Below are 27,275 nucleotides of genomic sequence, written 5' to 3'. Positions count from 1 at the left end.
TGTTTGTTTATACTTCTTAAGTTTCTGGTGAAGTAACTTCTTGGTGTCTTCAACATTTTTGCTTATAAATTGAAATTTCAAAGATGTAGAAATATTTTTCTATTGAATTTTACGTTTTGGAAATGTTCATGTTCCTCAGTAAATTCAGTGGCATATCTGGAGGAAATTCTTCATTATACATTGTTACAACTGATATTTAAGCCTTAATATTTTAAAACTTAGCTCCTAAATAAATTCGATCGTTTTGTTTCAAACGATAACAGTTTCTTTTGTATTTAATTCAACCCGTTGCATCATGATTTTCTTGCAATTAATAAATTATTATTTTGTGCAGCAAATTATGAAAGTTCACCTAGAATGCTTTCGTTGCCGCTGTGTGGTCCAAAATGTAGCATAATTTGCATATTTGTACATCGTCTTCGAGTTTATCTCATTACTAATTGTTCGAGGAGTTCGAGGAGTAAAACAGTCTTTCATAGTGTGTCTTAGATAAATTTGGATTGTTTTCAATATAAATATAAAAAGAAAATCCCGAGGGGCACCTCCTTTCACCTACTGGTGGTTTGTCTTGGTACAGAAAAATATAAACTCTCGTGCAAAACGTATGACTTACCCGGGTAGGCGGTTGTAGATTTAAGGGGTATAAATAGAAAAATGGTGTAAAAAAATACTTAGAATAAAAATAAAAAGCCGGTTTTCGGCAGAATGATAGAGAACATGTTGCTTGAGGCATTCCAGGAATTTCGAGTCGATATAACTGTTCAATTCGAAGTAATTGCAAAATAAAAGGGCAAAACTTACCCAGGTAGGCGGTTGTAGATCTGAAGGTTAAAAATTAATCAATCATGAATAAAAACTCAACTACTAAATCTTATGTTTAGGACACATTTGCTGTCGTCCAATTTTGTAGGAATCCTCAAATGTTTAGATGAAATCAACAAACAAACAATAATTTTCAAGTAATGGCAAGAATTTTGTTTCCATTCACCAAAACTGGTTTGGGGATGTCAAAACACGTTACATATCATTATTAATGTTTTCTATTTAAATAAAAAATGCGATAGTTAGGAAAATAACTCGTATATCTGAAACCACCATTGCTATAAAAAAGTTTCTTGTTGTCAGAAAACCCACGAATACAATTTAAAGCGCAATTGATTTGAGCACTACCTTAAAGCTTACATCAAATATGTGCGTAGTTTTTGTGAAAGTAATACTAAATCTCTTAAATAATGTTTTCCTTCATTTGGTCCTTCAACGGACAACTGTGGAGTGATGACTGGTTTGTTTGTATGTCTTTTCGTTTGTTTACATTTCTTTGGCCCATGCAATCATTACTTACATACGATTGCATCACAACAATATGCCCGCAGTTTACGTTTATCTCTCCCAGATCATCGAATCCTTCCTGAAGGTGGACGAATTGGGTCGAAACGGTGGTGTAAATCCATCCCAGTGGCACCCCGCCCCCGTTCCAATCTCCCACAACATAAAAAGGAATCGAAACAAAACGAAACGTATAAAATCCAATCCAATTTACGGTCCATTTCCTTGGGACAGGGTCAAAAGAATGCGCCATTCCTAAGCCGAAGCCTGTCTCGTAAGGAAAGGGCTGTTCGGGGATGGTAGGAAATCTCGGGAAAAATCCTGTCCACTGCCGTCCTGTGCAGACGCGCACCTGTCGAGCGGAAATAAGAAATGATCGTCCCTTGGAACGGATGGCTTTTTTCCATCTCAATGGTTCACTTGGTTAGGTTGAGAGGATTGATGCAAGGAACAAAGGGATACCAACGGAAAAAGTTCTTTCCAACCAATGCCGAGTGTGTAGGTTCACTTGATTCTTTCCTGCACTTGACAGATGCGGGAAGGCTTTCCTCCAAATCGTCTTCTTTCTTAGTTTCTGTTTTATGTTTAGTCCTGCTATGCCGATTCGACGCGCGAGTAATCGTCTCACTGAAAGCTAAACGAATGTGACATTATCCCTACACCCGACTTTTCCCTTCCGGGCTGAATAGGAAATGCTTTTTGTTTTGTGTTTGATTTTTGTGAACCAAATTTCGTACGTCTTTCAGCTTCTACTTCTTGATACGTTGATACCGTTTACCGATGTACTGAGTTTTACCAGAAAAGTTCCCAGTTCAGTACATATCGTTCCTCTAAGAATCACGTTTTTTCATTTCGAATCTACCATGATTTCTGCACTATCTTTCAGAATAATCTGTAAGCTCCGGAAAGTCCGTGACGGGAAGCGGAAGTTTCCGTTTCATTTAGAAAGCATTTTTCACACCATGTGTACCGTTTTTAGCCGCATCAAGAAGAGTGTTAACCAACTTCATCTATTCCAATTCGCCTCCCAGAAGCGCCTGTTGCTCCACAACGGGGTCCATAAAATTTCGTTCATTTCTTTTGTCTACGGGGGTTTTTGTTTTCCTATTCAGTCTCCTCTTTTTCTAACTTCAATTCATGTAAAGTTGGCAACTTTGGATTTAGGAAGAAATTTTTATTTTTTTTTTATGTGGCACGACATCCCCTAGTGGAACAAGGCCTCTCTCCGAAGAGAGTTTGTGTGACCGAAAGACGGTATATTATAGATCGGTGGTCAGCCGTTCGTAAAACCGGGGGGTGCCAGACTCGAGATTCGATCCCACACCTGTGGCGTGGTGTTTCCTCGCGCTACCGCTGCGCCATGGGCACCCCCAGGAAAGGAAGAAATTTAACTTTTGTAAAAAGTGAGAGTTTTCCTTCCTGACTTCTGTAACGTCGTTAGTTATTTATTCAATTTGTTGCACTCTTGTTCATTTAATGAATTACTTAGCATCCCCACTCGTTATCCGAGGGACATGATATCTATAAAAATAAAGATGACACTAGTAACATTGAATATTACATGACTATTTACTTGGGAGGACATTTTAGCAGCAAAGTTGAGACAAAAAATCACCCTTTGGAACGAGAAATTCGTAGCCAAAGGTTTTTTTGCGTAAATGACGGAAATTGAATTTGAGTATGCTCATGATGTGTGTGTGTAAACTATGCATGACTTATGCATGTTGGCAAAACCAGCCTGACTCAAGTGCTGTGAAAGATAAGTGAAGTGCGTAACGAAACCAACACATATCGACATTGGTTGTAACACACATTCACCACATTTTTAGTAAGCACAATTATCAAAAACACGTTGATAAATAGCCCTTTCCGAGCTCATGACTAAGAAACGTTTTGTGAACTTTAAAGTAAAAAAGGTATTGGAAGGTATGAGATGGATTTGAGCTAACTGCTACGTTCAGTTCTTTAAACAAAGTTGGACGTGAACCACGGAAAAGTCTTACGTGAAGTTTGTGAAACATGTCGTTAAAAAGGTTGCTGTTGTGTTTGATTTTGTACAAATTAGTGACAGCAGAAACTCCGACTGCTGACATGCCAACCGTAATGGAAGCGATCGTTCGCGCTATGATCGATTTTCGCAAGGAAATCTTGGACAATCTGCAAATGTCGCTCGAGTATCACACGGAGCAGCTCGATGAAATCTATGTTCATATGGGACGCAAGATGGAAGATCAAGAAAGCAGAATGAAGAATGAAATCAACGAAATGAAGAAAACACTTGGCGAGATGAGTAGCGAGCTGCTGCCAAGATCATGCGATCAGGTCAAATCGAACACCACTGAAACTGTTTACGTCAGTCCTTATGGAAACATTAAAAAACCTTTCCTAGTGCTTTGCAATTTCGATAACAATTTTAACCTGGGCGGTGGCTGGACGGTATTTCAGCGCCGGATGGATGGATCCGTTGATTTTTACCAGAATTGGACAATGTACAAAAATGGATTCGGAAACAACAATGGGGAGCTTTGGCTGGGTTTGGAAAAGCTTCATATCATGACGAGATCGGAACAACACGAGCTATTGGTGCTGTTGGAAGATTTCGATGGAAACTCGACCTATGCGCTGTACGAAAACTTTAAGGTGGGCAGTGAGGCGGAAAAGTACAAGCTCTCCGTGGGACAGTATTCCGGAACCGCTGGTGATGCATTGACCTTAAGCAATGGAATGAAGTTCTCCACGTTAGACCAAGTTTATGGTTTAAATATTGCTGAAGACAGCTGCGCTGTGAAATACAAAGGAGCATGGTGGTTTAAAAGCTGCTCTCACAGGTACGTTTTTTGGATTCACAATGTACTCAAACATATAATTTAATATTTCACTCAAATGTTGTTTTCCTTTCTTCCTTACAGCCATTTGAATGGACCGTACTATCAAAAAGGCAACCACGTCGACAAATTTGGTGTTTATTGGCAGGGTTTTCCACGTGAGAAGTACTCGCTAAAATCAACGACAATGATGTTCCGCACCCGCACTTGAAAGTGACTCGTTTAAAATTGATTTATGCTTTCAGTTTGTGCTGTAAAGCTCCTTTTACTGATTGATAGTGATTTATTTAAACGAAAGAGGAATTTTTCATGTAACTTTTTGCATTAACCCCTTCACAGTTTTGCCCGAGCCTGCTTCGGGCAGTTTATGTCACCTGTTATGTTTCTATGTTTTTTGTGCGTCGTTTATTCTAAGTACACCTGCTTCAAAAACATGTCATTACATGTTTGTACATTTTAATTCTTTTAAGCGATACTAATCGAAGAAATTGAACAAAATTTAACATAGTACTGATCTAAATTACAAAAAATTAAAAAAAATACTGAGCCTGTGAAGGGGTTAAATGTCAAATAACGAGTCTAAATAAAATAACGATTTAATTAAAAACGATTTAAGTTTAATTAAACCCAGAATGAAAATCTTTCCTGGCAACACTTTTAAAGCAACTGAAGAAACGTGGAAATCCGAATGTGTATACCACACCCTGTGACTTTTCAAAGCGGCCAGCACCCACTACACATGTCCTTATGATAGCAAGGAAAATGATTTCTTGTAGCTTTATGACGTAAAAAACTACTCCAACCGTCGTCAAGGCGGAACGGTGCAACGAATTATTATTATTATTATTAAATTATTATTATCCAAAAAAAGGTGCAACGAAGCAACGCAAAAAAATTTGACGAAGTGAAAGTAAGAAAAAACAAACGGAATAATTGAGTTTTTTAAATGATAATTTATTTGAAAATTGAGCTTATAACTTCATCATACACGATAAATAATAAGTTTAAAAGAGTACTGTATAACACTAACAACTCATCTACACCTTACACGAAATACCAAATCCCATGCTCACATGGTATGCATCATTTAGAATTTAAATAAGTGAGAGATGAGGTTAACAGATGAGCATTATTTCTGAAATTTCCAAATCATTTGGGAAAATGCGTAATATTAATGTTTTTCAAACAAAACAATAATATTTTTAACGTTGCTTATTTGATAGAGGTTCAGAAAAAAACATTATGAACTCAAAAGTTGCTTGCCGCCATTCTAGATTGCAATATAGTAATCAAATGACGAATGCGCAGCGTGAGCAATTCAGCGGCAAAAAAATATGAGAAGCTATTTAAAAAACTGTTACAAAAAAAAGCCGATATCATAAGTAAACCAACGAGCAATACTTCTTCAAACTGCTGCGTTGAGTTCTTTGAAGAAGGTCAAATAACCCTCAAGGAAAGCCTAAAGCGAAGTTTAAGAATTTGCTTCATTCAATGAGCTACGGAAAATAATGTATCTCCCATTTAGAACCGATCTACACAACGAGTGCTAGTGTCTACTTTTCCACTGTATTTAAACATTTTGCAGTTCTACCACGCTGTGTTCCATTCAAAAGTCCCAAGCCAAACCAATCAGCACGAGGGATAACTATAAATCAACTGGTATTTTATATTACATGTGTCGCTCCGTTATTTAACAAGCTACGAGTCGCTAAGTACTCCATGTCCCGCCCCCTTATGTACATTCCACCTTAAAAAAGCCTATCTTTCTACAGACCTGTAGCATAGACCAGAAGTTTTCCTTTTCCTTTTTTAAAGCACAAATGTAATTTTGCAGGTCATAAGGTTAGAAAATCCTTTTGTGCCTAACGTCTAACCTTGGGGCGTAGCCGTTGGTATCATTATAGGGTGGATTATCACCAGAGACGATACGATATCAGGGTCCGAAAATAGAAATCCTAAAAAAAGCAAACGATAGGGGAATGCAAACGTTATACAATGCTGAATGGGGTTAAGGGGCCGTTAGTTTACTTACCGAAAAAACCTAACGAAGAAAGTGCGAGTATTAAGAATGAATGAAAGGGAATTCCTTTGCCCACCGATAACGAAGAATGTCTAAGGTGCTTTTGGTAAGGTACAGGCAAGTGGGTTTGACCAAGGGGAAGACGGGTAGTAAGGCATGTGTGGTGGAGGGAGGAGGTTCGGGTCCAAATTCCACCCTCCTCTTTCACTGGCTTTACTTATCTGATACGGTAAATTATGCTGTTCCGAAAAAGACCAGGATCAATTTTCCTCGATCATCATTTATCGATGTTCCTGTTTGCTGACTGCATTTTCATTTTTAAAGCAACCATTTATCAGATTAATGCATTTGTATTTTCCACTGGAATACAACTTTTTACATTCTCTTGAATCTTTGTTCGTTCGTTCTCGTCAATACTGCATTTTTTTGATTACACTAAATGATGAGAAACTCAATCATTTCCGCTTTGGATAGTAAAGAGAAAACTAAAGACGGAAAAGAAACGATTTGCAATTTTGCAGAGGCATATCGATTCAATCTATCTATTTCATAGCCTGGAGGTTGTTACATATTTTCACAATCAAAGCTAAATATATTTCAAATTATTATGGTTTGTTTTGCCATTACCATTGTAACTTTAAAAAGTATGCTATTGTTCTGCTTGAAAAATGAATCAGAAAAAAACCATTCCGCTCTTTTTGCTTTAAAATAAATACACATATAATTCAAAGTGTACTCAAATATTCTTGAATGTCAAAAGTAAAGGCAAGCAAGGTTTTTCGTGAAACGAATACTAATGAAATCATTCTCATGAAGATGGAATAATATTAAAACCCTTTGTAAATCATTAGCATCGTCACATTAAGGATGTTATCAAGAGCTACAGGTCGTTCAACTGGTTAGTAAATTATATAGCCACTTGAAAACGACAGTGGTTGGTAAAGCACAAAGAATTATCCCATCATATTTGCACTTTTAAAAAAAAATCCTTGCTGCACCAAAGCTTTAAAAAACCATACAAAAAACGGTAAGACCCATACCTTAAAAATTCCATACCTTTCTCTACGTGCGAAATTTCCATTTATACAATTCATTTTTGGTCGGTCTGTGCCAGATTTCGTATGCTTCTGTGGCTCTAACGATACCGGAAGTGCACCGAAACAATCCCCAAAGAGGTCCTGAATACGAAGATGCAATGGGTACAATCAAAGCCTTCGCTTCACCGCAAAACACCAAAAATGCATAAATGTGTGGAAAACTGGAGGGCAAAGCGAATACAAGGAAAACGGCAGGAAACAAAAAAATATGGAAAAAAAACCCCGTTATACGTGTCAGCGTTGCCGGATACCCTCTTCTCCGTTCACACACAGTTTCCGTTCCGAACACTTCATGCTGGTGGAGCTTTATCTTTACGAATGAAACGGATGTGGCCGAGCTGAGGGATTTTCACCACAGATTTGGGCCCACATGAAGTTTTTTTAAGAGTTGATGTTTTTGAATGCTTCCCATGGATGTTGTTTCGGCATTTGGCCACATTTGCTTCGTTGCACATGGTGGAATTTTTCGTAGTCTACCGTCCTCTGCTCACAATGTGAATCCACCGATGTTTTAAGAGCAATTGTTTCAGCACGTACTAATTGCCATTTATCACACTCACTCTCAACTGACGCTTGCAGCACACCTAGTGATAAACGATGGTAGAGCGTACCGGCATGAAAGGAGGACCGTGGAAAACTATAAAACAGATCCAACCCTTGCAATTGCAACACATACTTTATTCGGCAGAAATCGAAAAATCGAAGAAAAATCGAATTGATTGAGCTTTTCCGGCGAAATGGATTGCAATCAATTTCTGTGGGGCCGTATTTCGACACCGTTAGTAGCACCAGGATCCAGCTGGCGATGCACCGGTATCCATCCCTCCGGATGGCAATGTTACGGACGGATTATCAACAGTCACCAAATCCCGGCTGCTGAAACCATGAGACAGCGAGGTGTTGGGGAGACACCAGTATCAGGTTGGTGGAAAAGTTAGGTGTTACCATAAATGTTTACACATATTTTTTGTAAAATAATTCCGACATTCGATTCCAATGATTTTGTTAGCAGAAGACCTATCGCTGATATGTGATTTTTTGGTAAAAAAAATCTAGAATACTTCTAAAATCCCTTGGGTGAACGACACCCTTTAAGATGCTGGCAAATGTCGCAGGAAACGTAGTCAAACGAAAAACCGGATAAAACCTAAACCGCACGAAGAGCGTGGGCGGGAACAGGGAAAACCCATCTAAAAGCGCTGCGGGCAACACGATCAACATAAAAGTATGACTAGAGGGGAAATAATATTCTGTGTAAATATTATGAATAATAAATGGATTGTTTACTTACCTGTTTGACTAAGCGACCATAAAGAAGGAAACCTTCGACCGTGGATACGGCGAAGGGATTGTCTATACACGTGCACCGGAAGCAGGCGGAGCAGCGTACCATTTCTTACTCTCACTTGTCCAACGTACTGCGCCCGGGATAGTTTACACTGAAGGGCGTCCCCCGCTGTTACGGTTGAATAGATCATTCCGGTACTTCCGCTAATTGCGTGTCCAACGTCTACGGACCCGTAGGACCGAACCTTTATGTAAAAGATGTTTAAACGAGGGATGAGTGTAAATGGCCTGTGGAGATAGAAAGTGAGACTTTACTTACACCTTTACTTCCTGAAAACGAATGAATGGAGGTCAACCGACTTTCGTAATTACCGAATCGTTGTTTTGCCCGCAGGGGCAAAAGAATATTTTGAAATCAAGAGAAGAGCCAGAGCACTGGCTACGATTTCCTTAAAAATAGTCTTCGCATATGAATCTTATAAAACATAGAATAGCAAAGGGATCTCGTAGACTTCACAGAACAAAACTAGACAATTTATGAGTGTTTTAGTTAAAAAAAATTAGTGATAGTCATTCTTTTTTAAAAAATTTCATTTTTTCATAGGTCGGCTTTTGATTTTTCCCCACTGTTTCTTAGTGCAGCAAATGAGATCCATTCTAACTGCACCATGACTGCAGGTGAAGATTGTTTTGCGATAGAAGTTTTTAAAATTTGATTTTAAAATCTATTACATAACATCCTGAAATAACATACTTGAGTGTGTCGTCTAAATAATGTTGAAAGTAAAAGATTTTTTTTTAAATTAAATTCATAATTTGAAAATCACAATGTTATGAATATTTCTCGTAAAATTTCTTATCTATAGAGTACGTAAAGTTGTATACAGTATAATAGCACAAGGTAGACATTCATAAATGATTCATAAAAAAAAAAATGTTATCAGCTGATTGCATAATGATTACTAACGGAAATATGAAAGTTTAAATCCCACGAATGCACCAAAATCAAAACAAACCTCCTCTTCGGTTTACATCACCATGTCGAGTGCTCAGAGTCGTAGATGTCAAAACATCACACACACCAGCAACCCGCTACCCGCGATGCCCCTACACACGACGGAACAAAAATACACATTCAAGATTAGTGCGTTGACAGATAGTTAACGAAGCACAACAAAAATGTACTACGATTCGCTTCTTCTTTCATATCGCTGCACTGTTTACTAACTGTTTAAATTCATGTAACCTCCTGGAACACGCGAAGCAGTCTGTGACGGAAAGGTTATTTCGGGTGGAGCACCAGGCACCGCAAGCTGCCATCGCCGGAACGAGGATGTGGATCCCACCGAGAGAATGCTCGATGCCATTTGCATTGTGGTAAGTTCCGGGCGTCACTGGACTAGTTTTTTTTTTATCCCCCCTTTTGCTGCTCCATCCTTTACCGCAACAGTGGGTGTGGGGTGTGATTCAGATTGTGATTTTGGTTCGCATGAGTGGTCCTAAGCGATTGGATAGGAAATGTCGTCCAGTGGTTCCATTGGCCGTCTCTCTTAAAAAAAAACTCGGTGGTGTTTGGTTTCTTCTCAACAGGGTGAACGAAACGACCAAAGCAACGTCGCGCTACTTCTTCCTTCAGCACCGGAAGGGCCATGGAAGCGTTCGAGGATTCTCGTCGATGCTGGTCGGCACGTTGGACAACGTGCTGGACACAAAACCGTCGCCGTACAGAATTTTGCATTACCAACCGTCGACGGGGCTGTGTTTCGGTAAGTGCGTTTCAGTGCGAGCTCGCTTATCAAATGCGGTGCAGACTAGGAGCTGAATCAGTTTCAGCGCGATAAGCCGATGATCCGCCCGGAGAGCAACGATGGTTCGATGACGGGTCTCCGTTTCATCCTGCTTTGTTTCGTCTTTATTCTCTCGGTGTGGGGTTGTAGAAATCGCCGCTGACATCACACTGGAAGCGATCATGCTGGACTGGGATTGGCTGGCGAAGAATCTGTTCCGCGTCATCAGCGACATGGAAAGCGACTCGATGGAGGAGGCGGAGATCACCAACTTTACCATCTGCAAGATCCAATCCCTGCTGGCGCACCGCACGCAACCATCGGAGGAACAGAACGATCCCACCAGCTTCCAGCTGGCGGTGAACAAGTTCCGCGAGAAGTTCCGCATGCCCGAGGACGAGAAGTTGGTCAACTACTACTACTGCAGCTACTTCCGGAAGATTCCCCGACAGGGCCAGCTGTACCTGTCGCTCAATCATCTATGCTTCTACTCATACATACTCGGCTCGGAAAGCAAGCTCTGCTTTCGCTACAACGAGCTAACCGAGATCAAGAAATCGGGCAACACGATCACGATCCGGGCCGGGCAGCAGAGCACCAAGGAGTACACGTTTATGTTTCTCCTGTCGCCGAGCGAAGTGTACCAGCTGATCGAGCAGCTGAGCAAGCTGACGATGCAGAAGATGATACAGGACCCGGACCGGCCGCTCGTCGACCATGATCCGGTCATACTGAAGAAGATGGAGAAAAACGTCTCCCAGAAGACGCTGTTGCTGCGCGATCTGACCGCGCGCCAGCAGTCGGACGAGTATCGGATACATTTTCGGGTGCCAAAAACGGAGATATTGGACGGGCGCATCAAGGCGTCCCTGTGGGCACCGTACAGAAAGAAGCACATCGAAGGTATACTCTACTTGTCGCAGAATTATTTGTGTTTCAAGAGTGACGTCGTTGCGATGGTTAGCTTGGTTATTCCTCTGAGTAAGATTGTTGTAAGTTTCCTTTCTTTACCGTTGTTGCTTTATAGTTGGATCATAACATTTTCGCTTTCTTTTTTTTTTCTTGTAGAGCGTGGAAAAAAACGAAGATCCTCACAATAGGTTCAGCAATCGAATCATTATCACCACCTCTGACGGGAACATTTTCGTGCTGCAGCACATCCTCGATCGCGAGTTTTTGATAAACAAAATTTCGGAACTACTTTCCAAAACTGTCGCGTAAGTATGGGTTATAAACTTGTGATGATGGCATGCTACGATCCTTTCCTTACTTTGACGTTTGAATCTCATTAGACATAATACGGTTTTGCAGAAAATTTTAAGAAGTCAGTTACATAATATACAGGTAATGGTTTGTCCTATCTCCCTCAGACCGGCCCGTGTACCCGACGATCTAGATTGGGTCAAACAGGAACCTCTGATGCATCTGTTCAAGGACCCGAACAATCGCGCCTTTGATGAACTTCAGGCGGAGAAGGTAAATAGCTAGAACGTGGAGGATGTTGACGACCAACGTAATTTGTTTTTCTTTATCATATCCTCAGATGAAACGTTGGGAGGAACACTTTTCGATGTACGGGCGAGGCATCTCGATGTTTCGTACCACGGACACGATCAATCTTGTGATCGAGGGCATTCCCGATCACCTGCGACGAGAAGTGTGGCTCATTTTCTCCGGGGCGATCCATATGAAAATGACACATCCGAACCTCTACAAGGAGCTGGTTACGAAGGCGAAGGACCAGCATCCGGTGTCGTTTGAGGAGATCGAGCGTGACCTGCATCGCTCGTTGCCAGAGCACCCAGCGTTCCAGACGAGCATTGGAATTACGGCGTTGCGGCGTGTCTTGCAAGCGTACGCATTGCGCAATCCGGAAATTGGATACTGCCAGGCGATGAACATCGTGACGTCGGTGTTTTTGATCTACTGCGACGAGGAGGACGCGTTCTGGATACTGAGCTGCCTGTGCGAGTCGCTGCTACCCGATTACTACAACGATCGCGTGGTCGGGGCCCAGATCGACCAGGGACTGCTGGACGAGCTGATCGCGAGTCACTTGCCGAATCTGCACGTCAAGCTGGCCGAACTGGGGATGATACGGATGATTTCGCTCTCCTGGTTCCTGACCATCTTTCTCAGCGTGATGCCATACGAAAGTGCCCTGCACATCATCGACTGCTTTCTGTGCGATGGTGCCAAAGTGATTTTCATAGTAAGTCGAGGCATTGAAGATCGCGCGATCGGTCCATTTTACTTATATTCCTTGTTTCCCTCTCTATCTTCTGATTCACAGATAGCTTTAAAAATTCTCGAATGGAACCAGGAGAAGCTGCTCAACTGCAACGACGACGGCGAGGCGATGCAACTGCTCTCCAACTTCCTGTCCGGCATCTTCAACGATGAGGTTCAGCGGATCAAGATTGAGGACAAGGAAAAGCAGCAAGTCAAAGTGCGTAAACATAATTTAATTTTGAATTCCGAAATGACATTTCAAGTTTCTATACAAACCATTTTTCGTATCTAGAGTCAATCAGTGCAGACACTGATCTACGAAGCATATCTGAAATTCGGCAAAGCAATAACATCCCAGAAGATTGAGGAACTGCGGAACAAACACCGCCGATTGACCGTCCACCAGCTGGAGAAGGATCTGGAAAATAGTGTGATAAAAAATTACAAAGACAATGGGTAAGGTTAGCTTCAACAGAATTTGACCTCTAGAATCCAAAAGCGGTCATTTCATGTGTTCCTTCGTCATATCTCGGAAACGGCATGATATTTTATTTAACAAAAACTAGGCTTTTCTGAACTTTTTTTGCTGCTGCTACAGCGTCGTTTTTCTTCATGATTTTATTAAATATGTTAGTGATTTTGTTTTATTCATTTTTACTTATCTCCGCTAGCTCGAGGCAAAGGAAAAAAGGAAAAATGAATTTCACATTTCCAATTTGAAAACACTCTTTAAACTATTAAGGACTGTGGTCTCTGTTTTTTACTTCAACTTTAAGGTACTTCGACTGTGACGAGCTGCGGATGCTGCTGTGCTACACGAAGGACGAAAAGATTAGCTTGAAAAATCGATCTCGTCCAACGTCGGTGAGCGGTGGTGAGCCGGTGTACGACGTTGCGGTGCTGAACGATGCCAAGAAACGATTCCGGGACAATCGCTACGACTGCTTCCGGGTCGACTATGAAACGTTTCGAAAGCTGTTTGTCGATCTGACTCCCTGGGGACACTGTCAGAATATCGACATTTCAGAGAAGTTGTTCCGGGTAAGTGATGAGCTTCTTAACGATGGGTGTTTATTTATTTTCATCTTTCACCCCCGTTTTTTCCCCCCGCAGTTGATGGATAAGCAATCGTGTGGCTACCTGGAATTCAAGCAGTTGATCTTCGCGATCGGCATCATCTGTTCGAAGCGGGCGACGGAAAAGCTGAAGCTGCTGTACATCCTGCACCTGCCACCGCTGCTGACCACGCAGGAACTCGAGACGAGCAGCATTAGCGAATCTCGCGACTCGGACACCGAGGTCGCTACCGAAGCGGAAAGCTTCTTCAGCGAGAATCCACTCGAGACGCTCAAGTCACTCCCGTCCCCGATCGACATAAGCCTCGAGGCCACCTCGGACGTGGAGAATCTTTCCCTTTCCCATTTCAACGCTACCCCGAACCTCTCGATGGACGAATCGAAGTCCGTCGGTGAGGGGGAAACGTCCTCCGTATTCTACGTGGATCTGCCCAGCACTAGCGGTACGCTGATGGTTGGAGGTGGTTCGATTGCAGGAACGTCGGGCACGGCCACCGGCGCTGCCAATGCGAACCTGGGTGAGGCGGAGTCTTTCGGTTCGCGTTCGGACATTAGTGATCTTGGGTTCCATCGGTACGGTAGTCTCGATGAAAGTGCAAGCCGTCGGACCGGGACGGAAGCGCGCAGCATCAGTGGCCTGCGCATCTTTCTGGACGATCCGGACTCGAACTTTACGTACAAAACCATTCCGAACATGACGCAGAAGAACTTTATCTCGCTGTGGACGACACTGTTGGAGATACTGAACAAGGATCGGAAGGTGACCGATCAGGAGGTTCAAACGTCCTGTAGGTTCCATCAATTGTGAAGGGGTGTTTGAACGACAATTTATAAATTTTCTCTTCTTTCCTTACATAGATAAAACGTTAATCGCTCTCGGGGAAGATGCCGCCTTCAATCGGCGAGATGACAGTAACGATAGCTTCACCCAGTTGGCCTACCCGGCAGTGGAAGTGGGAGGTGATGGCGTACGTATACCGTTCCTATAGAGATGGACCACAACTCATAACCTTTTACCTTCTCCCAATCTCACCCACTTTCAGTTCGATCCGAACGGCAACCCGTCGTCGTCCAGCTCGGAACGTACACCCCGCCACCGGTCGGCATCGGGTGGAGGGGGAGGTGGTTTTGCCAGCAACGCACCGGACGTACCGTGGGAAATTTCTCTCACCCAGTTCGTCGCCACCGCGATGGCCGTCGGTATTATCGAGGAGCAGTTTTCGCTTCCATTTTCGATCAGTACACGCGTCGAGACGCTGCAAAAGAATCGACGAAAGTGCAAAAGTTAAGCAGGAGCTGATACGTACAACTGGCCACACAGGGCTCTCTTCCCATTCCCTCCCCTTTCGCGCACACAGCGAAGCGCTTCTTGCCGCACACCGTTCCCGCCGTGTCCCCTTCCGTTCGAGCTTTATTCTCTCCCCCGGCATCCCCCGGGAGGAGGTTACTGTTAACGCGACGATGAATCGTTGCCCAGATGATAATGCCGCTTTCTCCGCTTTTGAGCCGGTGCTATATTGTTGATATTTGGAGCGCTTTGAATTGTTACAGTTTCTTACGTTTTTTTTTTGTTACTTGTGGTAGTGGAATATTTTCTTTGGAGCTCATTCCTTCGGCGCCAATTTCTGTTTGCCCGAGAGTAGAAAAGATTGCTGAGTGCTTCTAGCGAGTATCCTTTGTCCCGCTGCTCAAATGTAGTGCCCCCGTTTAGTGGACCCACGTGTATGTTTCCCATCATCCACTAGCATCGAGGAGCATGTAAACGAACAAACGGTAGAGGAAGAAAGCACATAAATAATCATCGGTACGGACGGTTGCTCTCAGGCACACATGGATGGTGATGGATTCCGCCTTCCCCCGGTATAGTGAATCACGTGTTTGGCTCGGCAATGGCCCCGTATGAAGGGGTCTCTCGTAGAGCAGCCCGTACCGTGGCTTGTAATGTGCGGGCAATATTCTGATAAGTTATGCCTATACACATATTCTATAGGAAGCTATTTTATGAGAGAAATATAAGAGAATATATATGAAACAAAAGGTTGCGTATTGTGGTTTTAAACATCCGAAGAAAAACTAAATTAATAAGAAAAAAAAAGTCCATTTTGCTTCCATTTTTAAGTTACATTGTAATGACTTATAGGTTGAGGGCCAAACTGTTTGTGCAAATTCTGATCAAAGCTGCTGGTTTTTTTTATCTGAAAAAGTTATCACACAATCGTGTGTAATTCTAGTAGTAAATACTACAAAAAGTAATATACTAAAGGAAGTGCTGCACATAACATAAGAACAGTCAACGACTTGTGTGTGTTCAAGCTTCAATAACTTTTCTGATTTTCATCGCTAACAAACTCAAGCCGTCTTGTCTAGAAGTAATCTAAAGGATTGATATACGAGTGAAATAAATCACTACGATCAGTTCCTAATAGAAAATAGGAAAAAAAAACCTCTGGGGAGATCCAAAGCGAAGCTTGATAAAATGCCATTCAATGAAGGATTGTTCTGTGCCTTGTGTGCATTTTAGCTAATTTGAAGTGGACCCCAGTGGTTCAGGCCCAAACCAACATGCCAACCGTCATGGCATCGTAATCTTACACGTTATGATTGATTTTCGAAGGCAAATTCTTGGACAATCTCAATTGAGTATCACATGGAGCAGAGAAGAAAGAAGAAACGTAATGAATTACGAACGGAGTGGAACTGAATCAGAATCTGCAGAATATCAGAATAGAAAAACAATTATTGGACCTGACGTTGGACAGCACAACATTAGATTCATCTCCACCGACACTTTCCACCTCCGTCCGCTGGACGTTGAGGCGAGCTTCTATGTGCTTTGCACCGTCGAAAACGTATTTAACTTCGCTGGACACTGGACAGTCTGTCAGCATTGGCAAAAGTACAAATATGGATTCGCAGTCGTTAGTGGAAAGCACTGGCTCGGTTTGGAGAAGCCTCACGCCTTGACGAGATCGGGTCGACACTAATTGCTTACTAGTTGGGCAGGATTTTAAGGATGGGACTGCTTATTAAAATCCGTGAAAATGATGATTCGAAGTTATAGCGAAAAATCACACCTTCTAACAAACAAGGTCAAACGGAGGCAAGGAAAGTGAAGCAATGCCGTGAAAAGAAATTCATGTTTGAAAGCTGCATCCAAGTATGCAACGATTTGATAGAAAACACGTTCCGGACCATTAATCTTGCCCACCCCGTTTGGTTCAACCTTAGAGCAACATTTTCGAACGAACTATAAAAATCATAATCATATGCAATCGAGATTAAAATTAATCTAGCCTACCCAGTTACATACAGAATAAAAGAACACACGCGTTGGTTTTCAGATGCCGTCTTTAATTAGTTCCTTACATTATCATAACAGTAGATGTAGTGGTTGGTTCCTACCCGCTATAAACTACGTAAGATAGTTATGCGCCGTCGTATAAATAGCGGAATATGTGTTGCTTATTGTATCATTGTTTCAAAGAGATTCCACTACGGACTACAAGTGTAAAATGATGTACTCCTCCCGTCCTCGGCTGCACGGGACCTCCAGGAGTCCGGGGGTGTGTGAGGTGGTCACACGGGGTGTATTGCTCATCCATTATGTTTATGCCATTATTTTCCACATTTTGGGAGCGTATCGACAATGTATTGAATGCTGATTATATTATTTCCATAACAGACGGTTTTTAGATTTCGATATTTGTTTCAAGTTGGCCGAATTGATCTACGGTTCCATTGAGATACAACAGGTATGTGTAGAACGAATTGAAATAGACAAAAAAAAATCTTACTCTAAAGTAGGATATAGTAAGGTGTAATAAGTTAGGTGGCAAAATAGGTTTCGTTCCGATTTCATCTTCCATTTGCCCCTATAGAGCACGACAGCCAGACCCTGCTAGTTACATGCCTCTGCTGTTTGACAGGGAATAATTTCGCGCATTGTATAGTTTTTTTTTGTTGTCTCAAATCTAGAAAGTTTCGCTGATGATTTTCATTTTCCCCTCCAGAAACTAGCTAAGCTAAGAAATAATAAATTTTTGGTAGAACCGGAATGCACCAGTGAATCGGTGCCTCCCAATGGGAAAGATAGCAGTTAGATACGCGATTTCTTGGCCTACGTGTGCCTCGAGCCCTAGTGCCGAATCTACGACAAATCTTGACAAACATATATTACGTTTAGTTGGGTTTCAATGCCAACAAGAAAAAAGTCTTACACAGACTTACAAATAAATAAAATTTAAATGAAATTCCAAAGTCTAAAACGTGTTCGTCAACTTACGTTTCTCCTCCATGATCCGTTTCTTATAACCTCTAGAATTATTTTCCAAAAATTAAAATCTAACAAATACTCGACTGTTTATGACTAAGATTATATAATTTAAAACAGTCCCTACCGTAGGTATACTAAGAAAAAGAGAGAGAGAGAGAAAAAAAGCTCGATATCAAAAAGAATTACTGGTGCGAACGGGTGCGTTTCTATTTTACTGGTTTGGTCGTAAAGTAAATCTTCCTTCCATTTGTGGAACTTCCTTTGGCGAAAGGAATCTTAAATGCTACACAACATTGCTCGAATGTTTTAATGGTTGTGCCATCTTTCTTTAGAGATAACTAAAAGCACGTAACTGTAACAAACATTGTCCTCCGTAGGTAAGCTTTCTTAACGAGCAAAAAATGGTTGAGCTGAGAAACCAAACTTCTCGCTGGGAGGGGGGTTAGTGGAATTGTGCACAAGAACGATACGTTCAAAAGCTTGCTATCAGAATACGATTAAACCATTAAGAATGAAAGAAAATCTAAACTCATTATGCACCTGACTATTCGCTAATAGGTTCATGAAACAAAGAGGTTGAAAACAAGCCAAAAACTAACTTTCATTGACAAGGACTCCGTTGTTGTCGAACGATCCTCTGCTTTTGCTTACTATCTGTTACTTCAGCAAAAGATTGCAAAGTGGAACGAAAACTAAGTATCTATAGTTTTGGAACCTTTTGATAAAGAAAACGGGTGTTTTTCTTCCTTTTTGTGCATCCAAGGAAATGTTAGCCATTATTTGCTCAATTATCCTTCCGTTTTCCTGCAGCCTCTCCGCTGTTAAAGATCGTAAAACTGTATGTACAACTAAAACAAAAAAAAAGATGAACCAATGAGTCTTGCGTGTCGTAAGACGCTCCCTCCTATCATATCCATTCTCATCCATGTAAAACTGATAAAAATGTAGTACCACCACAATCACGTTCCCTATCCACCCCTAAAAGCAATCTCAACGTTCCCTACACCTATATACACATTGCTTCTTCAGTAAACCTGCAAACCCCTTTAATCACCCGAGAGGACTTTTTCATCTTATTCAATTGCGAATGATTTTGTTTGATTTTATGTGGAGACATTTGGAAAAATTTGTCTACTAAAACAAATGCACTTTTGCTGTTCCACAGGTACAGGAATACATGATGACGGTTCCGGTCTACGGTCGTTCTGGTGGTTCCTAATTGCAAACATCTCCTTCCTTACGCTGCTGCTGCTGCTGCTGTTGTTGCTGCTGCTGCTGCTGCTGCTGTTGCTGTTGCTGTTGCTGCTGTTGCTGTTGCTGTTGTTGCTGTTGTTGCAATTCTCTCGCCTTAAAAAAACCCTGTTCCGTCTTGCACTCGCGAATGGTGACGGTTTCCAGGTTGACGGTGACATCCGTAATAAACACCTGGTTCGTCGTCTGCGACTTTGGCAACCAGAGACGGGGCGGAGCGGCCCGTGGCGATAGTGACAGGTTGCTGACATGCTTGTTGATGCTATTGTTGTTGTTATTGTTAATATTGTTGTTGTTGTTGCTACCGTTGATCAACGGGCACTCATTGTTGAACCGCTGGTTCGCGTTCGGTTGAGGAGGTGGTGGTGGTGCCGGTGGTTGCTGCCGCTGTTCATCGGGACCGGCCGCTCCGCCACCGGGTAGTTGATTGCTTTCGGCCGGTGGAGGAATGTTCGATTCTGGTCTCGAGGCGGGCGTGTCGGGCGAGAGGGGGGCCACCGGTTTCAGATCCAGCTTACCGCCGGGGGCACTGATCGGTGCAACGGTCGAGGCAGCGGCCGCCGTAGCGCTGATGGGTGCCAACGGCGACACCTCGAGCCGTTGCGCTTTCGCTAGGATACCGCCGTCGTCCGGCGAGGATGTCTTTATCGTCACACCCACCTTTCCACCCTTGGAGAGCACTTCCGCCTTTCGCTTCGTGCCCGCCAGATCCTTGTGGCTGAGCGGTTGATCATCGCTCGAGTTGGAGTTTGTGTCGAGATCGTTCGCTTCGCTTTCGGCGGACGAGATCGATATCTTTAGGCTGTGCAGTTGGGCGCCCGTACCACCGACCAGTGTCCCTCCAACGACCGTTCCGCCCGGGGTTGCGGTACTGTGTGTTCCCTCTCCGGCGGATTTCTCCTTCGAAGCGTTGTTTGGACTAGTGCTGGTGCTTCGCTTCAGACCACCGTCAGTTGATCCACCGACGGCACCACCACCGCTAACACCAGCGCCAGTGTCCTTTTCCTTCTTAACACTCCCCTGCGCTCCGTGATGGTGATGATGATGATGATGGTGATGGTGTGTTTTTTCCTCCTTTTCCCGCTTCACGGGCACACATTCCTTTTTATCCTCTTTCTTTATCGGCACGGGAGGCTCGGGGGTTGCCGAGGCAGAACCCGGTGCCGGTTCATCATCATCGTCCGAGTCCTCGATGACGGCCTTCTTCTTGCGCTTCGGTGTTGCGGGTCCGCGGAGCAATTTTTGGAAAATATCTATCAACCGAGGATCGAGAATGTTTTCCTCCGGCTCCCAGGTGTTGTGCCGTTGGCTCCAGCCTTTCCACTTAACCCAGTATTCTACTTTGCCCTAAAAATAAAAAGAAAAAATTTAATAAACGCATACAAGTATGATATTTAAATGTTAAAATTGAAATATTGTAACACAACGTACAGAAATTTCAACCACAAATTAGAAATTGAGTAATTTTCAATCGATGATTGTTGGACGGGATTTAGAATTATTTTATCTGAACTTTTTATTTTCTATATTCCTGTTCTATCTATTCTTCTTTTAGCATAGAATTATGTTGAAAATACAACTGTTAACTGGAACTTCTAAAACTTAATTTTTTTGTTTTAATAAAATAAGGACCATTCGTCTTTAACACTCCATTGTTTTTCAAAACATATTCGTCCGAACAATATCGTGAAAATTAATTTGAAAAGCTGAATCTCAGAAGAAAACATGACAACTTTTAATACTAAGAAGATACAACTCAAAGAAAACTACCCATAATCCTTCGTTAACCCTTCCATGTACAGGCGGTATCGCTAGAAAGGGAAACATTAGAGAACGCAGTGTGTTCGCGAATACCAAATTAATGCGCAATAGTTTATTTTCATATCGCGAGGCACTGGAATCGATGAAAAAGAAAGGAAAAAACTAAACAAAACAAACCGGAACCATCTCGCTCACTCCACCGCGGGGCGTTAAAACATTTGCCTCCAAAGCGACGCCGGCTTCGTCATCATGGGAAGCGCTTCGCAGCATAAAAACGGAGTCGCAAAAAGGTAAATTCGCAAACACACGCACACGCCAGTCAAGGTCAGCTGCATTCGTAGAAAGAAAAAAAAGGTTTATACTTCTCCACAGGGAAGTGCGTTCAGCATGCATACACGCTATATTTGAAGGGAGCTTGGCTAACAATTGCCTATGTTGCATAAATGTGTATGTGCGCTGGGTGCATCGACAGCATATTACGATGTGTGGAAAACACCACCTGCTGTATGCTTAATGTTGTTCGTGGCATCGTGTAACTAAGGTTACACCGGTAGATTGCTTGTGTGTCTATCAATTGAACAAAGCATAATGACGTAATAGGAGCGCTTTTTATAAACATGTACTACTTTTGGTAGATTTTTGGGAATAAACAAAATTGCCGCCCATACGGCATAATTTAAATTTTTCGCAATGAACATTTCCAACCCATTCTCACACCAACACACTTACCGCTCGGACACGTTTTTTCATAATCTTCTCGGCGGCGTAAACACGGTCGTCGGTAATCTCCATTTCTTTGGCGTCGTTCACTTCTTCGCCCTTTTCTGCCGGTTTCCTTTTAAGCGGTTCCTTTTCTCGTCCGCTTCACCCTAATCCGATTTCCGCCGTTTCCACTCCCAACACGTTCTTCGTGCCGAATGTTTTCCTTTCCAAATGCTCTTGCAGCTGCCTAGCAGGCAGAACTTTGGGTTTCGATGCCGTTTGCGATTTGCCTATGCTTTCCAAGCCCTTCACAACGGGATACAACTGGTCTTGGCACTCCGCAACCAAGCGCACAAACACGCACACACATACACACACGCTTGGTGGCAAAAATCGATTGTAAACTTTTCTGTTTCCTTGCAACTGGATGGTCGACAATGTATGGCAAAATTGTACACTATTTGAGCATAGTGATGCTTCCAGCACATACAATGAGGATATCAAATAAGAAATTTACGCCACTACCGCGCTTCGAACAGCATTTGCACTTTTTTAAACTGCTTCTTGGAAGACGATCTGCTGCTTGTTCACGCAGCAGCAATCCAAGCCTCAAGGGACGCGAAACCAAAACAAACCAATAAATCGTACAACGGGCGTACGCTGGGGACAAACTACATTTTCAACAGATGTGTCAATTGTATTAACTGTACACTTTGCTTCTCTCGCAACCCGATTCGCGTTGCTTATCGTAATAAACCACTTTTCGATTGCGTTCTCAAAGAACGAAGATGCTATCCCGTCGCGACATTTGTAAAATCAAACAATGCGTCAGATTGTGGCTAGTGGTGGCACAAGCGGGATCGGAAGATTTGTGCCTTTTACGGATTCTATAGGATTGGATCCCATTTGACTGATTCGTATCAGATTTGATCAAATTGGGATTTGAATGAGATTTGATTTGTTTCCCAAGAACTAGATTTAATTCGATTCACACCTGATTTGATTAAGACTTGATCCGAATCTGATTGCAGAGGTATGGCTCGATCCAGTATCGAGGTGAGTCGAACAAGTCGCCGGAAACCTGAAAACTAAGGTGGTAGCGCTTTTTCTAAACTTTCTTACGCAAGCCATTCACTAGTTTCATCGGTAAAAGAGTAAATGAGGCCCCGGCCGCCATGTTTTCGATCGTGGCTACACCTCTTGTGGACGTTTAAACTGAATGTATGCAATTGGTGATACATTAATTCGTTAAATTCAACCTACGAGTATTTGAACCGTTAATTTCGGCTACGCAATCAACCTAGGGGGTGCGGTATGAGGGGGGCCCACGGGCCCCCCTTATTTCTCAAAACTATAACAAACTCTCTTTTTCGGTAGACCTAGCGCAGTCCGCTCGCTTCGCTCGCTGCGGGCGCGCCGCCGTTTCCAAATCATTTCTTCGGCTAAACTCATTGTTTCATGCTGTCCATCATGTGTGGTATAGTTTACTTACTAGTAACTTAACATGTAAAAGTATATTAACCCGCATTCAACCTCCACTGGGTGATTAGTTTAAACCGTTATGTTCTTTTAAGCGAACCGTTAGCGTTCAAAAATTCGAAACGAATGCATGTGTCGCGCTTTGCATAGCTTCAGGCGCTTAATGTGAACCAGCAGGAAGAGGAGAATCTAGCCCGGGGCCTCATTTACTCTTTTACCGTTTCATCATATGATTACATCATCCGGATTACAAGATCCGGATCTTAGACCGGAGTTGAGTCCAAAGATACGATTCTGTACAGAGTTATGATTTTCACACCACTAGTCCGAACGGTTTTCATGTTCGAATATTTGGTTAATTTTCGAAAAGTCAGGCAACGTGTTTGTTTACATTTTTCTCGGACGTGCTACACGAAATAATTTAACAAAGATGTTTGAACAGGTTATTGGTGAAACAAGTGTACGAAAAGATTGTGTGCATAATTTCTGGAAAGCTGTAGATATTTATCTGTTCAAAACGCACGTTGTTAATAAGAAATTGTTTGGTGTTAAAACTTTGGCTCTCCTGACGATCCAACATACCGAGAGACCAGTGTTTGATCATGCATTACTGGACGATCTCTGTGCAGTACCGCTGGAACAATTCGTGGATCAAACCAGGCAGATTTTTGCCCAGAGAAATACGCAGCTGACTGAAGAAGCTCGGGACCATGCTTCCGTTGACCAATTGTCGCAGAAAGGAAGTGATGGAGTGGTTGTACTGAATCGACTCATTCCGAAGAACATTGGAGCTTTTCAAACGCTGGATGTAGTTGGACTGATTGGTGGGTAGTATGAATTTGAACACTTGCTATGAACTAATTATTATTATGTTGTAGATTATGGTTCCCGCTCGGTTCTTCTAAAATGCAGGCAAACCGGGGAAGAAAACAGTCTGTTTCCAAAATTTGCATTTTCGTTGCAAATCATCGACGACAACCTATCGATCCGTTATGAATCAGCAGAGAGCAATGACGAACGTTCAATATTCTGGTTACGTGAAATATTGCTTGGGAGGATGCAGAAATGGATGGAATCAGCTGTGCCAACGAACGCAACCGGTGTATCTACCTCATCCATCCGCTCGCTTGCGTTAGTGGACAACTTGGAAGAGTACAATTGCCTTTTCAATGAGCTAAAGCAAAAGTATGGTTTGTCCATGGTGTCCATTTGGCCCGAGTGTACCGATCCACAGAAGTTCGTGTTCGAGGATATAGCCATTGCCGCGTATCTGCTGATGCTGTGGAGGAAGGAACGAACCGAAACTGGTGAACATATGCTGCAATCTTTCGTTGACATAGGCTGTGGCAATGGCCTGCTTGTATATATTCTCGCCTCTGAGGGCCACAGAGGGTACGGCATTGACTTAAGAAAACGGAAACTTTGGGACCTCTACCCATCTGGGGTCGTATATTTGCGTGAGCAAACACTTGTGCCATCCAACTCATCTTTGTTTCCGGACATTGACTGGATAATAGGAAATCACTCCGACGAACTTTCACCGTGGATTCCGGTGATTGCGGCGAGAAGTTCTTATAGGTGCCGATTTTTTCTACTTCCATGCTGTGCCTACGAGTTCGATGGGAGCAAGTATCAACGGCAAAACTGTAACCTGAGCCAGTATGGTGATTTTTTGAACTATGCGAATCACATAGCGGAGATTTGTGGGTTTCGCGTGGAGACGGATCGATTGAGAATCCCGAGCACCAAGCGAACGTGTCTCGTTGGAGGATCTCGAAATTACCCTGCATCGGTTCATGACGAGCATGATTCTAAAATACAAGCATTCATTAACGATAGAACTAAAGTTACAAATGCATCAGTAGATGAGCCTTTAAATACGGTCAACGATACTTGGTCTTCCAGCTTTAAGCCGCGTGAAAGTACGGAAAAGGTTCGTAATTGTACACAAGTTGATCGTTCCGTTATAGATAAAATCGTTATGCTGGTGTTTGGCGAACTGTTGGCCAAAAGAAAAGTACTGCCCGAGTTCACCAATGTTAACTGGAACTCTGGAGGCACGATCACGATTGCCAATCTCGTCAAAACGATACCCCAAGAACAGCTGACCGCCCTGAAGGCTGAATGTGGTGGACTACAAACGTTGCTGAGAAATAACCATCAAATATTCCGCGTCGAAAGTGGAACGGTTCAGATTCGAATACCGACGAAAGTATCGGAGATCCCTGATGCTGGGCTTGCTAAGAAAATGAAAAAAGTGAAGAATTTTAAGCCCATCAATTTTAAACAGAGAGTCTGTTGGTTTTTTGCCAACCATCCGGATGGATGTCCGCTGGAAGAGAGGGAGTGTAGATTTAACCACGGGAGTTAATATAATAAAAGAAATAATTGGGTAATGAAAAAAAAAAGTTTATTATTTAATAACTCAATGTGATGTCATTTTTAAAATTTTTAAATTTCGAAAATATTGTTTGACTGATTGTTGTGCTAGCTGATGGGAGAATGCAAATTGTCATCGGAAGTACCTACAGTATTTTTGTTTCTAGATTGAAATTGTTCAAGTAAAAAGATAAATTATCATTAAAATTGTTCAACCAACGTCATGAGTCATGGATGCAAAGTCATCTGCCTCAAAAGCAAGAATAATTTACATCGTCCAAATCTCGTTAAAAGTTTTGTGTGTAACAGTTATATTCAGAAACCAACAGTTGATAATTTGAATGTAACGTATGTAGTTTTCCGAGAAAAACACTGTACAAACAACAAGCAGCACAACAGTAAACAACAGTTTACCAGCTCGCGAACCGTTGCTTGGGGCTTTTATTTTAAAATAGTTTACTTGTTAACACATGACACGGTTAGGACGAAAAACTTTCTTCTGGGAAGAAAGTGACCCAGATTGTAATAGAATGCGAAGATCAAATACTGCCATTCATTGCACGAAATGGTGGAGATAAAATCGTTCGTGTTCTTCGACCTAGAGACGACGGGCTTGCCAGAATATGAACATTTCAAAACGAAAATCACTGAACTGTCGATGGTGGCATGCAGCCGGGAGCATCTGCTGGAGTGCGTGAACGAGCTACCCCGTGTCCTGCACAAATTATCGCTTTGTTTCAATCCTTCGCGGCTCATTACTATCGGTTCCTCGCAAGCCACAGGAACGTGTTTAATCGTGAAACGTTTCCGGATTTGGAAATCGTCTTATCAGCTAATCGTTACATTGTTCTCCTTTCATCTATAGGTCTTTACAATGATTTGCTGGAAAGAGAGGGCAAATTCGATGGAGGCGCAGGCGAAATGGTGAAACTATTCCTCGACCGTTTGCAGAAACCCGCCTGCCTGGTGGCTCACAATGGCAACAGATTTGATTTTATCCTTCTCAAGCAACATATGCTACGGATCGGTGTTATGCTGCCCAGTTTCCTGTATGTGGTTGATTCGCTGCCAGCGTTCCGGGAGATTGAAGCCGACGTGGAAAAATCGTACTTCGAGAACAATGAAGGCCTTGACAGTGAGATCCCGGAACTCGAGTATCGAACCATCGGTATCATGGAACAACTAGAACGTGAAAACGATGGCATGAACGATCGGCAGCGATGCAATGAAACCACCCCACGAAGTGCACACGTTGAGCGCAAGTACAAGCAAACGCTACGCGAGTATCTTAACGTTACACCGGAAGGTACACCTTCCCCGGGCGAACGCGACATTCCGGTCTCTCGGACGGCAAACGCACGCAAAAGACTGTTTCACGATGCATTCGATGATAAAACGTCCAGTTCGGAGACGGAAGGATCACCAGCAAGGGTGAAAAAACGATACAATCTTGCCGAAATTTACAAACGTACCGTAGGGAAGGAGCTTGTGGCAGCACACCGGGCAGAAGAGGACGTACTGGCGCTGATGAACTGTGCTGCCGTACACGCAGTTCGGTTTGTGCGGTACGTGGAGGCAAACTGTGTCTCCTATGAGGAGGTGAAAAGTAAATTCTAGTGGGCAGCCTGCATCTTAATGTGTGACGACCATTCTTGGGAACAGTATTTTTTTTTTTGTGTAAAATTCAAAAATCTTTCGTGTAAAATTCCATCGTTTAACTAAATTCAAGTGATGTTTGCTCTTCAAATTAAAAATAATAAACTAGATGAAAGGTAGTCGT

The 27,275-nt window shown here is 42.6% G+C and overlaps 5 protein-coding genes across 5 annotated transcripts; 4 read left to right on the top strand and 1 right to left on the bottom strand.

The window, feature by feature from the left end:
- The first annotated feature begins 3,429 nt into the window (after positions 1 to 3,429).
- LOC131265127 (angiopoietin-related protein 2-like) lies at positions 3,430 to 4,362 on the top strand. The gene is made up of 2 exons (XM_058267389.1): positions 3,430 to 4,154; positions 4,236 to 4,362. Exons 1-2 carry the CDS (start codon positions 3,430 to 3,432, stop codon positions 4,360 to 4,362), a joined length of 852 nt encoding a protein of 283 aa, XP_058123372.1.
- A 5,479-nt stretch (positions 4,363 to 9,841) lies between these two features.
- Positions 9,842 to 15,681, top strand: LOC131263627 (TBC1 domain family member 9). Its single transcript, XM_058265857.1, has 12 exons — positions 9,842 to 9,932; positions 10,146 to 10,321; positions 10,493 to 11,334; positions 11,411 to 11,559; positions 11,713 to 11,818; positions 11,886 to 12,554; positions 12,636 to 12,791; positions 12,867 to 13,030; positions 13,351 to 13,615; positions 13,688 to 14,438; positions 14,509 to 14,618; positions 14,694 to 15,681. Exons 1-12 carry the CDS (start codon positions 9,889 to 9,891, stop codon positions 14,937 to 14,939), a joined length of 3,678 nt encoding a protein of 1,225 aa, XP_058121840.1. The 5' UTR covers positions 9,842 to 9,888; the 3' UTR covers positions 14,940 to 15,681.
- A 1,318-nt stretch (positions 15,682 to 16,999) lies between these two features.
- On the bottom strand, positions 17,000 to 22,433 carry LOC131263631 (polycomb group protein Pc). The gene is made up of 2 exons (XM_058265862.1): positions 21,665 to 22,433; positions 17,000 to 20,521 (listed from the first exon to the last, which is right to left on the bottom strand). The coding sequence occupies exons 1-2, from the start codon at positions 21,725 to 21,727 to the stop codon at positions 19,139 to 19,141; spliced, it is 1,446 nt and encodes a 481-aa protein (XP_058121845.1). The 5' UTR covers positions 21,728 to 22,433; the 3' UTR covers positions 17,000 to 19,138.
- A 1,113-nt stretch (positions 22,434 to 23,546) lies between these two features.
- LOC131265126 (probable tRNA (uracil-O(2)-)-methyltransferase) lies at positions 23,547 to 25,518 on the top strand. The gene is made up of 2 exons (XM_058267387.1): positions 23,547 to 23,940; positions 23,995 to 25,518. Exons 1-2 carry the CDS (start codon positions 23,547 to 23,549, stop codon positions 25,485 to 25,487), a joined length of 1,887 nt encoding a protein of 628 aa, XP_058123370.1. The 3' UTR covers positions 25,488 to 25,518.
- A 387-nt stretch (positions 25,519 to 25,905) lies between these two features.
- LOC131261875 (uncharacterized) lies at positions 25,906 to 27,275 on the top strand. The gene is made up of 2 exons (XM_058263724.1): positions 25,906 to 26,283; positions 26,361 to 27,275. Exons 1-2 carry the CDS (start codon positions 26,061 to 26,063, stop codon positions 27,110 to 27,112), a joined length of 975 nt encoding a protein of 324 aa, XP_058119707.1. The 5' UTR covers positions 25,906 to 26,060; the 3' UTR covers positions 27,113 to 27,275.

Source organism: Anopheles coustani, chromosome 2, assembly GCF_943734705.1.
Source record: "Anopheles coustani chromosome 2, idAnoCousDA_361_x.2, whole genome shotgun sequence".
NCBI classification, from domain to species: Eukaryota; Metazoa; Arthropoda; class Insecta; order Diptera; family Culicidae; genus Anopheles; species Anopheles coustani.
The sequence above is the reverse complement of the archived record's forward strand: the minus strand, read 5'-3'. Positions and strand labels throughout refer to the sequence as shown.